General features: G+C 32.5%; 1 protein-coding gene across 3 annotated transcripts in view; it reads right to left on the bottom strand.

Annotated features, from left to right (window-relative positions):
- The window catches only part of LOC118190789 (endoplasmic reticulum-Golgi intermediate compartment protein 2), a 61,739-nt gene that overhangs the window by 40,297 nt on the left and 5,843 nt on the right, over positions 1 to 15,599 (bottom strand). For all 3 annotated transcript variants that reach the window (XR_015039784.1, XM_035361580.2, XM_035361571.2), the window contains exon 2: positions 9,987 to 10,095. Coding sequence is in view for 2 of the 3 variants with exons in the window: in XM_035361580.2 (XP_035217471.2) it covers positions 9,987 to 10,095 (109 nt within the window). In the remaining variant the exon portion in view is untranslated. The remainder of the gene's footprint in view (positions 1 to 9,986; positions 10,096 to 15,599) is intronic.

Raw genomic sequence — 15,599 nt, forward strand, 5'->3', positions numbered from 1 at the left:
TTTCTAAATACAACATCATTAATAATCACAGCCTGTACACAGGCAAAGTGAACTTCTCCTTTTATCCCACAATGTGAGAGAGTGAGAGCATTTTTTTCCCTATCCACATGCAGCTAGAACTAGAAGTGGATATTTGCTGTTTAGCACAAAATCTGATGTAATTTATTATTATGTTTTAGTTAAACCAAAGCCATGTTTCTTGTTTTGAAGTTTACACTGTTCTGTACATTTAGTTGAAAGTGGCACATTACATTACATTAGATACATTTAGTTACATTACATTAAATACATTTAATTTTAAGTTACAATGAGAGCAAGTGGGAGAATTTTTTTCTATCTGCATGTGGTCTTCTTATCGCATAAAGCTGGAAGAAGTGAGCGTCTGCTGTATAGCATTGAATTTGGTGCAATTTATTTATTATGTTTTAGTTAAAGCAAAGGCATTTTTCCTATTCTGAAGTTTACACTGTAGTGTACATTTAATTTTATATTGGCTCATTCTAGATTTCTGGGCTTTTTAACAAAGTTCCATGATAATACATTGCATTTGACACATGAAATGAAGCACCTTTCAGAAATTTTAAGCATGACTGAAAATGAAACAGAGGGGCTTAATTTAACATGTATTTAGATTTTGATCTTCTGTAAAAAAATAAAAATTACTTTGAAATGATAAAACTTGATGGGCACATGTAGTAACTAACAAGGTCTAACACAAGACATATTCAAACTACACAGTGTAAGAAAACTAAATAGTGAATAGTTTATGATGTTAAAGAAAGGTGTTCTTTTGCCATGGCCATTTGTAAGTTATGAATTTAACAATTTCCAAGCAATATCAGTATCTGTTTCAAGGTATGAAAAATTTTGCTGTGATAAAGGTTTAAATTCAGCTGTGTTTGATTCCAGTACTTCTAAATTTTTAAATAAAGTCATGATTCCAGCACACTACAGCTCTAAATAAGTCAGACTCCAGTGTAAAATCGAATTAGCATATTAACCTTTTAAATCTGGCTTCAAATACTCTTATTTTAGAATTTAGGATGGCGCGTTCAAAAACCTTTTCCTCCCTTTGACACTATTTCTTAATGACAAGTCAGTTTCAAGCAGACTTCTGTTCCCGCCATGAGAGTCATAAAATCTGCATTGTTGTCAGACGCTATCTGTACTCTTTATTAGGTTGCTATATTTATGATTTTCTCAACATTTATTTTCTTTACTCCTCATCTATACATTTTATTATCATAATCAGCTTTTATCATAACTACCCTTTTTTATTCTTTTCAGATAAAATTTTTTGGAAATAATCAAATGTTCTCAGTTTTTTTCCTCCAATAAACCATTTCTGAAGATATAATTGGTTTTTACCTTGTTAATACCAAGTTGAGACATTCCATAAAAGTTTCAATTATGGTGTTTTCCCTCAGACTCAACGTTCAGATCCAGATAATTCTGTAATTCTACACAAATGTAAAATGACAGTGCCTATTTTAAAGGCTACCAACATTATTCTCCTGTTGTCTAAGGTACTGAATCTCTTAAAATTTCTTTAAACAAATTTTGAGTTAACTTTTCCTTTTTGACTGTCTCTATGAAATAAAAAATAAATAAAAATTAAAATGCTTAGTGTATCAGAATTTTGAAAGTTAAATTCAAGACTCTTCTTTATTCAAAAAAAAAAAAAAATTATAATCTAAAAGTGACTCATTGATAAAAATTATAAACTTAAATTCCACAATAAGTAATTAAATGTGTATAATGAATGACTAAAATTTCCATATGAAATTTCCATGAAAATAAATGTATGCATATATAAGAAATTTACAAAACAAAAACAATCCAACATCTTGTGGTGTATAAAAGTATTGGTACAGTATATATAATATTGAATATTTTCATAAATATATTTAAATTAATACCTTGTAGGATATCCTTTAGTGTAAATAATGGCTTCCAGTCTCTTTGGCATTGACTTCAATTTGGTATTACTGAGCTAGATATGGACTTCCAGTCTTGTTTAAGAGTAGTTATTAAGTCATTTTTACAAGAAATGTGCCTGGTTCTAACATTTTTATCAACAGTTTTTTATAAATTCTCATTGGAATTGAAGTTGGATGACTGAGGAGGAAATTTCAAAAACTTGAGGATGTTATATAATAACCAGAGCCATATATTTAGGGCTGTATAGTTGGGGATTATTATCATGCATGAAAACACATTCACTATCCAAACCCATTTTTGTCACACTAGATCGTAAATTATTTTTCAAAATATCTGTGTATAACAGATGGATCATAATGTCATTAATGACTCAATTTATTAATATTTTATTTAATTATTCATTATTTTTTACCTTATCTATTATTTTATTTATTTCTGTTTCCATTTCTAACAGAATTCTACAGAGCTCTAGCATTTCTAATTTTAGATATTAAGCCCTGACTACAACATTAAGTTTCATATACGATAGACAAAGAATACGTTTTTTATAAGGTAAGCAAACGAAGATATCTGCAAAACTTAAAGATGCAATAATAAAAGCAATAAAATATGAAATTGATTGATAAATTATATACATGCATTCATAAAACACATGTTGCTTTACAGGCCTTTTTCAGCTTGTGGACTCCACAAACACATAAAATTACATAAAACTGATAAATACAAGTAGAGAATATAGGCAAAGTTTAGCATGGATATTTCTTATGCCTTAAAATGACTTATTTCAGTTAAAAATCACATAAATGAAACAGCCATTTCTTTGTTTGTTTCAATCAAAAAGCATAGTCATAAGTCACAAAAAAGCCCCCCCCCCAAACAAAATAAATATTAAAGAATGTGAAATCAGTTACACGTAATGTGAGATTCTAATATGTCCAAGAATATATGTCAAAGGCTTAATTCTAATAGTAAGTGCAAATTTTCAAGATTAGAAATATCCTTCTACTAATTCCAGTTTTCCCAAAATTTTATTAAATACACTTAACAATTTTTTTTATTCTTTAAATTATTTAAGTTTATGCTCTTAGCCTTTCTTCAGATTGAAAATAAACTTGCATGCAAATTTACCCCACACATAAATACCAGCAGTATCCATAACATGAAAGTGAAAAGACCGAGTTGCAAAGATTTTGTCAATATCAGCATTACCTGTACCAGTTTTAGATTTTTACAAGCTATTATGATGAATTAATACTAAATTAACACTATTTATTTAATGATTATATTTAGAAATATAATTCAAAGTGATCTGCATTAATCAAACAAAATTTAATTATTGCATTAATCAAACAAAATTTAATTATGGATCTAGGTTATCAAATGTTTTCAAGGCTTACTTGAAAAGATTTCCTGGTACTTACGTATTAACACAACTACCTTGGTGCAATTTGGCAATTTTTTATAGATGAAAAGATAAAAGTTACCAAGTTGCAAGTTGCGTTAGGTGCAAGTTGGTATGCCTCCTTTTTTAGAAAGGTTCTCAAACTATCGATGTAAAGAAAACATACTTTAGTAATTTAAAATGCAAAATTGAATTATTAAATAAGGAGTACAGTAAGACCCCGCTTAACGCTGTTTCGTTTAGCGATCTTTTATTTCAACCCGGGGATTCCACGAAATCGCTTGCAGCATACGGGGATTCCCCGAAATATTATGCAGCGATAGGTTTCAAATACATATCTGAAAGAGTGTACTTGTATTTCTTGTTTGGTGCGGTATTGTACAGACATATTTTGAAGGGGTAAATGTGGAAGATGTCGAAGAAATAATTCAAGAAGCAGCGGCTAGTCTTTCTAATGATGAGCTCAAGGAATTAACTGAACAAGAAGAAAACAAAAATGTTGACAGCAGTGATTCAGAAGAAGAGCAAAAAGAACTTTCGATGGCATTTGTAAAAAGGAGTCTGTCTACCATAACTGAAATAATGGATCAATTCATTGAAAATGATCCGAATTTTGACAGGAGCTCAAAAGTAAGGTGTGGTTTAGAGATGCTCTATCCGTTTATGAAGAACTTTTAAGAGAACAACACAAAAGAAAAAGGCAAACAACATTAGATGCTTTTGTCACAAAAAGGCAGAACACTGAAAACGTGGAAGGCTAACTAAATATGACTGAGAATTTTATTTGTTTTTTTTTAAGAATATTCATTTTGTTATTTATATTTTGTTTTTATTTTTGCAAGAAATAATAATGTGGTATTAATTTGGGCTTTAGGAAATAAATGTTTGGTTTTATTTTTATTAAAAAAACATACTTTTTAAATTTAATACCTAACCAATTTCCTAGCCATCTTCCCCTAACCCCAATATTTACATGTAAAGATAGCCTTGTTTAGCGCTGTTTCGCATTACGCTCTACTTTGATGGAATGTATCCCCCGCGTTAGTATTAATTTGGGCTTTAGGAAATAAATGTTTGGTTTTATTTTTATTAAAAAAACATACTTTTTAAATTTAATACCTAACCAATTTCCTAGCCATCTTCCCCTAACCCCAATATTTACATATAAAGATAGCCTCGTTTAGCGCTGTTTCGCATTACGCTCTACTTTGATGGAACGTATCCCCCGCGTTAAGCGGGGTCTTACTGTATCTGATACATTAAAAAAATAAAACACTTATATTCTTCTTCAAATTTTTCTGTAATTTTATTGCACTATTTTTCTTCCGAAGTGCACGGCAATCTGTTTTCAAAAAAGAGAGGTGGAAAAACCAGAATTGCTGGGACTTGGCTTCATGGAACCCTTGGCAACAGTGATTATCAAGGAAACACATTTCCCTGTTATTCTCTTTATAAACTTTTCTGAAAAGTTCTGTATTCTCGCAGAAATTTTACTGCAGTTTCTTCCATGGCTGGTAAATTCTGCAAGCTCATATTTCAAAACTAAGTTTAAGGAAAAAATATCCTGATTAGTTTCTAAAATCCATTGAAAATTGGAATACAACAAAAAATAATGCATATGAAAATGGCAGCGTTGCTTTACATAGGGATTATTATGAAGATGGTTGCCAGAAGAATGGTTATATGCATGGTTGCCAGAGTTTGGCAGCTTCTACTACGGTGGTTGTGTTAGTATGTAAGTACTGATTTCCTTCCAGATTTTAAATCTGGTGAACCTAAAATTCTTATTATGTGCAACTCATTAATTTACACACAATGCAATATTTAATATTATATTAATATGCAACTAATATAGGCAACTTTTGAACATATATTATATTAACATAATTTTCAATAATTTAGTGTTCAGCAGCATGCCCTTTACAAAAATTCAAGATATGTTTCTGTATTTGAGACTTTTCCAAAGACAAATTATTTTTTCAGCTGTTTCCTGCATTAGAAAAAAGATGAAAGTGCAAAAATGACTCTGAAGCATCATCCAGAATGCTTTTGTTAACCCTCTGACAGCTCAATTTGTGGACCGAAATCGTTTCCAAAATTGCGTATTTTTTTTTTCCATATTTTAAATCTATATATATTGGAGAATTGAAAAATGCACTTCCCCCCCTAGAAAATATTTTTTATATAGATTTTTATCATAAGAAACTAAGTTGCCAAAAAAAAAAAAAAAAAAAAAAAAAAAAAAACAGTAGAATTGCAGTTAATTTCCATTTATTGCATAATATAAAAAATTAAAATGATTAAAATGTATAAAATTTAAGAAAATCCAAAGCGCTGAGTGAAAAATACCTTAGACATGCAGTTTACTATGATAGAGTTCAAAACAGGGTTCAAGGCAAAGTCCAACTTCACAGTCTTTGCACCAGATTCAATAAATATAATTAATAATCAATCTACTTATTAATCTCATCAATAAATCTAATTAATAATTCAATAATTTAATTAAATAATCAAGATAATCGCTGAACGTTTTCTAGCAGCCATTTCTGTAAGAAAAAGGTGGCACTACTAACAATATCTGTTGGCCAAAACATAAACTAAACGCCTAATACTGTATATAATTTATTTCAATGGTTAAATGGGGAAAAAACGGGATGTGCTCCTCAATAAAGGAAGAAAAACATATGCCCGCGGAAATCGCGGGATGAGAAAATTTTGCTACATTTGAGCTGCCAGTGGAAATCGCAGGATGATCAGCCCAAGGGTTAAACAGATTTTACTCGAGGTTAACTGAGGGTTACGTACAGCCAGGACCGGTGATACACTTTTTGCTATCTCGTGCAAACTTTGCTACTCTGAAATTGTGCCACCTGCTTTCTTCCTAAACAGTAAATATTTTGTCACCCCTAAATCATGCTGCCTGGTGCAGCCGCATGAATTGCACTGGCTCTACTGCCTGCATACAGCTAGTTATTCTTAGTGCAGTATTGTGGCAGAAACATGTTATAATGCGCTAACTATAGCTTAAATTTGAGGATAATAGCTAGAAGAAAGAAATGTGGTGTACAAATGATATGGGGGTTGGAGAACCGAGATGAATACCAGAAAAAAAAAAAAGAAGCATCTGATGTCATGCATCAGCAACATCATTGCTCCAGCTCATAACAATCTGCAGATCATATATATCTGTGGCATGCTGTCAATGGACTAGATGGACTAGGCTAAATTTATGCATTAACACTTTCAAGTAATTTTATCTAATATCCAAAAGTACTAAAACAAACATAATTTTATCCCTTTTGAAACAGTGTGCCATTTGAGTGTAGTTCACTTTTTGTTCAAAAGAGAGGAGCCCAAATTGCACTGGCTTTATGCCAGGAAAGGCTAGATTAAGGACACCTACTCCTATATATAAATATAGTTTTAACTACAGTCAATAGGACATACGGAATTTTAATTTTCTTGCGATTCTTGTAATTATAGTTAAATTTTAATGCTATATCTTAGTTCACCTTTATGAAAGCATTGTTATGGTATGTGAAAGAGTTCAAATTACAGTAATTCCAAGTTTTGGAGAGAGAAGAGTGTAGAATAAATTAGTCTGCAGGCAAGAGATCATGCACCAGCAAACTCTGAAGCCATTTTATGATAACATGCTCACCATCTGTCACTGTCACAACCATGGAAGTAGAATTATATTTCTGCCACTACCCTGTGTTTTCATTGTTTGCCTGTTGTATTTTTTGGGATAATGTATTTTCAAAAGATACAAAAATGATGATAAAATGTAGATCTACTCTACATGCTCTGATTTGTACAAGCATCAAACATTATGCTTGTTACTTCAAAATGGAATATTATATAATTTCAATATTTTTAATAATGAATTTACGATATAATCTGTTTTGATGACCTTGCACTTCTGAGAAAATATTTGTAACTAATTATGTATTATGAGATTCACCTGATAAAAAAATATTTATTTATTATCGTATGATCATGACTTCAACTTAATCTTACTTTTATAAATTTATTAGAGCATATTAACCGTTATTGTATTAGTTTTTGTAGAGTTCTATATAAAATCTGTCATGTCTCTGTATAACTATAAACTCTCTCATGACGATCACCAATATTTTCGAATGACGATCACCAAAGGTGACCAATATTTCCGAAATCATAAATAAACACTGATACTAAATTTCACCTTTCTAAGATGACTACCATCATTGTCTGTGGGCAGTCATCTGGCAGAGGATTATGATTTTTTTCATACTCAGTTCTCTTTTGTAAAAACCACAGCATGCCACTATAAATGCTCCAGTATTGGCAGAAATAACACACCATCAATTTGCTAAAGCAGTCCTGCAAACAAGCTGCCTTTTGTGAATATAGTTACTAATAGTGAACCATTACAATGAATGCTTGCAATGGAGTTATACCAAAGCTACCTTAGCTGAAACGTAGTACACAGTTTTATTTAGAGTTAATCTTGTTTCTGTATTGATGGTCACCAATTAAGGATGTAAGTCCCAGCTTTCTAACTAGGTTGATTTTTCTATCATTATCAAAAGTCAGAGAGCTCATGAATATAGAATCATAGTTTAAAATGTATTCAGAATCAATAGCTGCCAGTCGCAATAGCAACATATTCACATGCTGAGTATTCCAGCCTGTTGTGCAATCATATTTTCCTGGCATATCAATTGACATAATTCACAACTATACACAACAAACACTGGCAGATATCCTTCACAAAATGTACAGAAGACTCCTTGGGCCAATATAATTTTGAGATTTCTCATCCACTGGGAATCTGAAGAAAGTGTCTTGTGATAGTAAATGCTTTCTCACTGGTTTGCAGGCACTGGTAATTCTGTTTGAAATTAAAATACCCCCCCCCAGAACAGAGTTTATGTTATGTACAAGAATTACAGTCTAAGACAATGGTTCTCACTACGATGTTCATTTTGCATCATATAGGCAGCCAGTCACCTTACAGGCACCATTTGAAAAATTTTTCATCATGTTGCATTTTTTTTCTGTAAAGTATCATAAATACACTCACTTCCAAAAGTTAAGCACGAAGATATTAAACGAAAAAAAAAATACTGCTTTGATTGACACAAACTTTGGCAGGAAAGTAGCATATATATTTATGCATAAAACAAAATCAATAATTATATACAGAAATGAAAACAATATTAAATTTTTGTAAGTTATCAGATAATAACATACTGGAGACTTAAACAGAATTATGTATAAAGTGAAAATAAACAGCATAAAATGAAAACAAAAAGACAATTAATAGGGTATGGGATCCCCTCCTCTCATCTGTATACAAAGTTTACAACTTGTGGCCATGCTTTCAATTAGGTGGTCAGCCACCGCAGAATTAAGCAATCGTCATTCTTCTTGTAGAGCAGCTCAATGAGAGTGGCTGTAGTTTGGAAACATGAAGATACAGCATGGCTGAGAATATCCCAAAGATTTTCAATGGGATTAAGGTCAGGTGAATATGCTGGCCACGCCATACGCGCAATCCCTTCACTCTCCAGGTAGTCATCGATGATGTCAGCTCTATGGGGATATGCGTTATCGTCCATTAAAACAAAAATTGGGGCAACTGCTGCAGCGTAAAATATCACAATGGGTTCTAGGACTTCATCTCGATGCTAGAAAGCCATCAAAGAATCCCATTTAAAGATATGCAGGTCGGTGCGGTATCCTAATGAAATCCCTGCCCGCAACATAATGCTTCCGCCTCGGAATGCGTGATGTTCAGTGATGTTTTGGGACTGATTGTGTGTTCGTTGTTCAAGCCATATCCTTATACGCTTGTCATCTGGCTCCAGAGCAAATCTTGACTCATCAGTAAACATGACATTGCCCCAGTCAGACACATTCCAACTGACATGTTCCCGGCACCACTATAATCATGCCCCTCTTGATTGGACAAATAGAGGAACACAAACTCGAGGTACCCGGGCATACAGTCTACTCATATGTAATCTTCGACGTACAGTAGCTGCAGATATTGCCTTACCAATGGATGCTGTAACCATAGATGTCACAGGTGTGGAGGTCGCTCTGTGATTCCGCTTGCTTACAATAGCAATATATCAATCTTCCGCTGGGGGTTGTAAACCCTTAGGTGACCGGCTATGGGCCTTCAGATGTCTGTGTAGTTTGGAATTGTTTCCCTAAACGTGAAATTACAGAATGATGAACGGCGAAGAAAAGAGCAACATCTGTGATCGACTGTCCTGCTTCAATGCGCCCCACACCACGCCAGCGCTCAGAATCTTCCATTCGTCTTCTGGAAGTCATAGAAACACGTATGTCTTTAAAACAAATTGTATGAAAGTTTTAAAAACCTTCTATCAGTACTTACAATCAACTTCTGTAACACTTCATAAAACCGGCTTCTTATAAGACTGCCTTTTTTGCATATTTCTTGACATGAAAGCACAACTGGCTGTTACATAACATACTTGCATACTTCCATCTACCTCTGCAGCGAATTGCATCTTCTTCAACTCTGACTAGCTTCCGGAAATTAGCATTTTCCTCTCCGTGCTTAACTTTTGGAAGTGAGTGTACATTATGAAAATTCAGAGAATACATTTATTTCAGTACTTACCTATCAATATCATGATCAACACTGTATTCAAACTTCAGTTGACTTGAGCTGTAATATCGAATCTCTGTGTAGACAAGTACTATGATCATGATGAAACTTAAAATAGAAACTGCAAAATATAAGAACACATAAAAAAGTGGATGTAGGAAATTATTACAAAAATAATTTATGGAGTGCCAAAATATAAAATCATCAACAAATATAAAAAATGACATTGAATATATTCAGCAATAATCTCATTACAGATAAAGTTTATATAAGCTGATTCATAATTCCCTTGGGCTTTAGAAAATTGATAATACAATAACTATACCAAATATAAAAAAATATTAATGTATAAAAAAATCTCTCCAAGCTTAATACACATTGTACTCAATGTCAATTGCCCAATATGTACTCTAGTGGTTATGCAGCAGACTTCAATTCTGTATTTAAGCTCCTGTCATGCTTGTTTTAACATGTCATGACTGTTAGCAGTGACTGCATGGATGATCATAGTTATCCTAAATTAAGTGTCTAAGAAGATTACAACCTTTATTACAATCCCCCATAAAAAAAATCTACACCTGACACAGAAAACAACAAGGACATTTAATCTGATAACTAGAAAGTTCTGATCAATGTAAGTACAATAAACCCTTGCCAAATGCAGACCTCCGGAACATGATCATGCATACATGCAATATCTTCATTTAATTTGTCCAACATGAGAATTTCAATTATACAAGGTATGCTGCATAGCGTCAACCACACTGGAATAGCCCTCTTTAATGACAGGTAATTCATTCATTAAAGAAGTCAAACATTGCTTAGAACAGCAAAACCTGGTTTCAGAGTTTTGCAATAATGCTTCAGAACATGGTACTGCAAGCCTCTTAACACTGCATCCAAATATACAGGCTTTATTCTTTCCACTAAACACCACTTCCTTAATCCAACCAATGGATCAAAGAATCAATAAAATATTCATGTGAGGCATGTTTATGTTTCTGCAAATAAAGCATTAAATGAAAGACAGCATGACTCACTAATGGCATTTTGGAAGCATTTCAACATAAGACACTGCACAGAAATGATTAAACTTGCATGAGAACAAGTGAATTCTCAACAATGAAGAATGAAAGCTTGCTGGCCATAAGCTGTCAAAAATTTTAAAGGATTTGTATCACCGAAATTGAAGCTAAGGAAATCGTATAAATTGCAAAAGCAAGAGGTGTTGAAGGACTTTCAGATATGGAAGAAGAAATTAAAGAATTTCTTGAGAATGAATGATTGTGAAATCACAAATTAAGAAATGAATGATCTTATAATACCAGCCATTGGTGAAAGCAGGGATACTGAAAAAGATAAAGAGCCTTTAACATACAAGAATTTAAATGAATATTAAAAAAGGCATAGGAACTATTTGATATTATAATGAAGACAGAAGAGGATACTATGAAAGTTACTGAAAAACTCTGCACTTCTTACTGTGAAAACATTTAATAAGTTGCTTCAGATACTGTCCCAAGTAAAAATCACCTTTATTCAACAAAAAAATAATAACTATATCATGTACCTACTTATTAAGCATTAATAGAAATCCTTTCAATTAACACTTGCTTCATCTATCCCTTTTAATTACAATAATATTTACTGTTGGTATAAATTATAAATTCTTTCTTCTGAATTCACTTAACCCCTTTTTTTGATAGAAAGCTAACTTTGAGGAATGTGATTCTGTTATATGTGCAATGTGTTAGTGACATAACCCCAACATTCAGCAAGGGTTTACCTCTGCTTGAGTATAAATGCCCTCTTGGAAATGTGAAGTTTCTTACTGCTAAAAAATTAAATTCTTAACTGTCTTCTCGTAATTGTCAAATAAGTCACTGTTGAGATATGGTTAGGTACACTAGATCCACAATAGTTTGCTCTATAACGAAAAATAGCCCATAGACTCTTGATGAAGAAATAGAACAAAATGTTCACCTTATAAAATCACATAAAACATGGCCTCATCAGTAAGAATTGTTTTCCATCTCACTGGTGCCTTGTTTGTTTTGTATCACACACATAGCCAATCTCCACCATTTGGCTATATGATGCACAAATTATATTGTTTGTAGGTGTTTATATTAGATATTTCTAGCTGTTATATAATAACAATCATTTCACATTTAGAAATTCTAAGAGGCAGCACTTTTTATGCTCACCAGTGGACTGGAGTTCGTAATAACATAGCACACTAGGGCTACCTGCCTATGGAGATGAATGCCTGTGTTCCATGGAATACTTGTTCATATTCACATCATACATATGGAAAGCTTTCACGTTTTGTCAGGACCTGCATACCAGGTCTGTGGAGTCGGAATTGGAGTCGGGTAGATTTTGGGGTAAAAGGATTCACAAAAGCAAGTCGACTCTGATTCCAGTTTTTGTTGGATAGTTTGAATTTGAAATGATATTAAAATGAATTGGAAAAAAAAAAAAAAATGACAAGCTGAGTTATTATTTTTATTTATGGACTGTATACATTACTAAATAGTTATTTTCTATTTTATTGACATATTAATAAATAAATATAAGGGAGGAGGATGGATGCGATTTCCATTAGTGATTAAACTCATTCATTTAGTTACTTCATTTATTTACAAATCTCACTGGTAAATTTAGGTAAGCAGCAATAGCAGCAAAAACTGCAGAAATTGATGCCATTCTTAGGAAGCCAGCAAAAAAAGGAGCAATTATTGATCAAGCAATGTGATAAGGAAATACATATTTGATGATAAAGAGGTTTTTAAAATTAAGAACTTTTTTAGAAGATGTAGATAACCCTAATGTTTCACTAACAGAAAGATTGTAGAATGATCGTGCAGAATTGGAAACTTTTCTTTCTATACCGTATATAGCCACCAAAAAAGGCTGCAATCTGAAGAATTAATTGACAGGAGGTGAGAATGGAAGAATGGGATGTTTGTTCTTTCTGAAATGGAGGGTTTATTGCAGAATGAATCATTTCTTCAATGAAGAAAAGAGAAACTAGTTTGCTAGACAATGAGATCCCTCTGGGTTCAATATACGTAGAACCGAAACACCGAATTTTCTTGGATGACGAACAAATTAAAAAGGCAAAGAAAGCCATCTATGAACTTTCATTAAGAATAAAATTATTCTCAGAACAATTGGAGAATTTGAATCAGGACAGTCAAACTGCAGACATTGCAATTGAGTCTCAATCATACTCATCCAGTGATGAATTAGATTTTGAGAAATAGTTTTGGATAATATTGAAAAGGCTAAGGCAAAGCAAATGAAAATAAAGAAGCAACAGCCTTTAGAAATAAAAATGAAAAATACAAACAAGATTTCTACACGGCCTTTGAAGAAATAGAAAAATATGACTGCGCTTGCAAGACACCTCTTTTAGAACTTATAAAAATCTATCCTGTAAAGTTAAGAGAAGTAGCCCTAACAGTAACAGCTCTTCCTCCAACTCAAATTAGTGTGGAAATTTCTCAGCTTTGAAGTTTATCAAATCGGATCTATGGGCCTCTAACAAAAATCATGCCGAAGTTACACTCTTTCTTAGAAATAACTAATGCCAGTTTTTCCATTTCATAATAAATGCTAATTAATATAAGTAATTTGCTGTGCCATCAATTTTTTTCTGTAGCATCGAATACTTCTTTTATATTAAAAAAATAAAGCTGTAACCCATGTGTATATGTTTACATGTATGTACATGAGGGAGTCAGAGTCGAGGTCTTTAAAATTCCAGGAGTCTGTCATTTTCCCTATTGACTCCACAGCCCTGCTGCATACAGGTCCAACTATCAGTGTTCAGCGATCTTATCTGCTCAGTTGTTGGTGGGCTTATATTCAGAAGTGAATGCCATCTTTATATTCTTTCTGTTCTATTATTGCAATTTATATGATTATTTATATATTTCATTATTATATTCTATCATCTAAATTCCATTATTATCTACTATATATCTTCATCTTTATATTTTCTTAGCACCTAGATCTACAGATATATGATGAATCTCATTATGAAAGCAGACATGATGAGCAATTTCTATGAGCATGTTCTGTTAATAAAATATTTTCTGAAATATCTCCTCTCATTCTTGTGTTGATTCTTTAAATATGGCAGTGGAAAACTACCCTTTAACTTCTCACCGCTCATATTCTGACCATTCATTCTATGACGAATACTGCTCGTACAGCTGCCCTCTAAGTTTTACCCTCTTGTTGAGATTCACCCTGTGTTTATATTCATATTCGGCTCTACTCTTATATGTGCCCTAATTTCACCAAATGTGGCGATATGTGTTCTGCGCTGTTTTTGGTGCGATTGTGTGTCATATGGCAACCCTGTTGATGTTGAAAAATCTTTTGCTGGAGTGGTTTAATTGCTCGTTGGTTCGTGTCGTGCATGTTTTGAAATGGCCTATGTTGCAATGATAGATGTGGTGGCAAGATTTTAGTCATGTATTTTAGATTATGTGGAAAGTAAATTTAGTACTAAAAGGTATGATGATGGAGTTGTTAACGAGTCTTTTGTTCACGGATGTGTTCATGAGGATTGAAGTGTATTTTTGGAATTTCTGTGGGACTTTTAAAACGAAGTCCAAAATGCAGAGCTGCTATGAGAACTCGGACAAAAAAAGGGTATTTCTGATAGTTCTTTTGTGAATCTGAATTCAAATGGTTGCTCGTAAAGTATGTGGCTGTCAGCGGAATTTAAGATTTGGATTGTGGTTTTGGTGTAGTAAGTTAACTTTGGAGGAAGTTTTTATCATTACTTTCGAAATTTTGAATCTCAGAAAGACATGTGATATAGCAAAATTATGGCACTTTTGTTCAGAGACGTTGTGTGACTGGCGAAATTTTATTTAGGAATGTATTATGGTTTTTTTTTTTTTTTTGTTATTGTTGTTTTTGAATTGTTTGTAATTTAGTTTTAGTTTATTTGATTAATTTGTGCGCAATGCCTAGATTGTGCAATTCGTAGATTTTTTTAAAGTTTAAAAGAATGCTGTATACATGGTATTCTTTGAAATTTATTGTTGTTATGTTAATTTATTGAAGTGAGGTGTGTGTAGTTCGTAGATTCCTTCGCTGTCTAGAATGTGAAATTCGTGAATTTAAAACATATCGCTGTGTACACGGATTCTTGTCAAATATTTTTGGTTAGAAACTTTATGTTTTTGTTATCTAAATTTTTTGTTTTTGTTTCGGATTTTTAGCTTAAATTGTGTCTTCAAAACGTGGTTCTTGCATTTGCGATTAAAAATTTGGTTTTTGTTGTGGTGAAAACTTATGAAATCGTAGCAATTGCTTTGAGAAAGAATTCGAAGCATTGTTCCTTCAGAAATTTTGTGGCAAAACAATGTATTCCTGCAGAAATTTCACCTCTCTTTCTTCTATTACTGGAAAATCCTCCAAACATAAAATTTAAAATTGAGTTTACAACAAAACTAATCATAATTTTTCTATAAAAGCCACTGGAGCTTGAAACACAACAAAAAGAACATATATGAAAATGGCAACACTGGGAACTGAATATTGTCATTTACATTGTTGTCTATATAATTGTTATGCATGTAGTTACTGGATTTTGGTGTA

Source organism: Stegodyphus dumicola, chromosome 2, assembly GCF_044657685.1.
Source record: "Stegodyphus dumicola isolate Sdum_Otavi_A_Nest chromosome 2, ASM4465768v1".
Lineage (NCBI taxonomy): Eukaryota > Metazoa > Arthropoda > Arachnida > Araneae > Eresidae > Stegodyphus > Stegodyphus dumicola.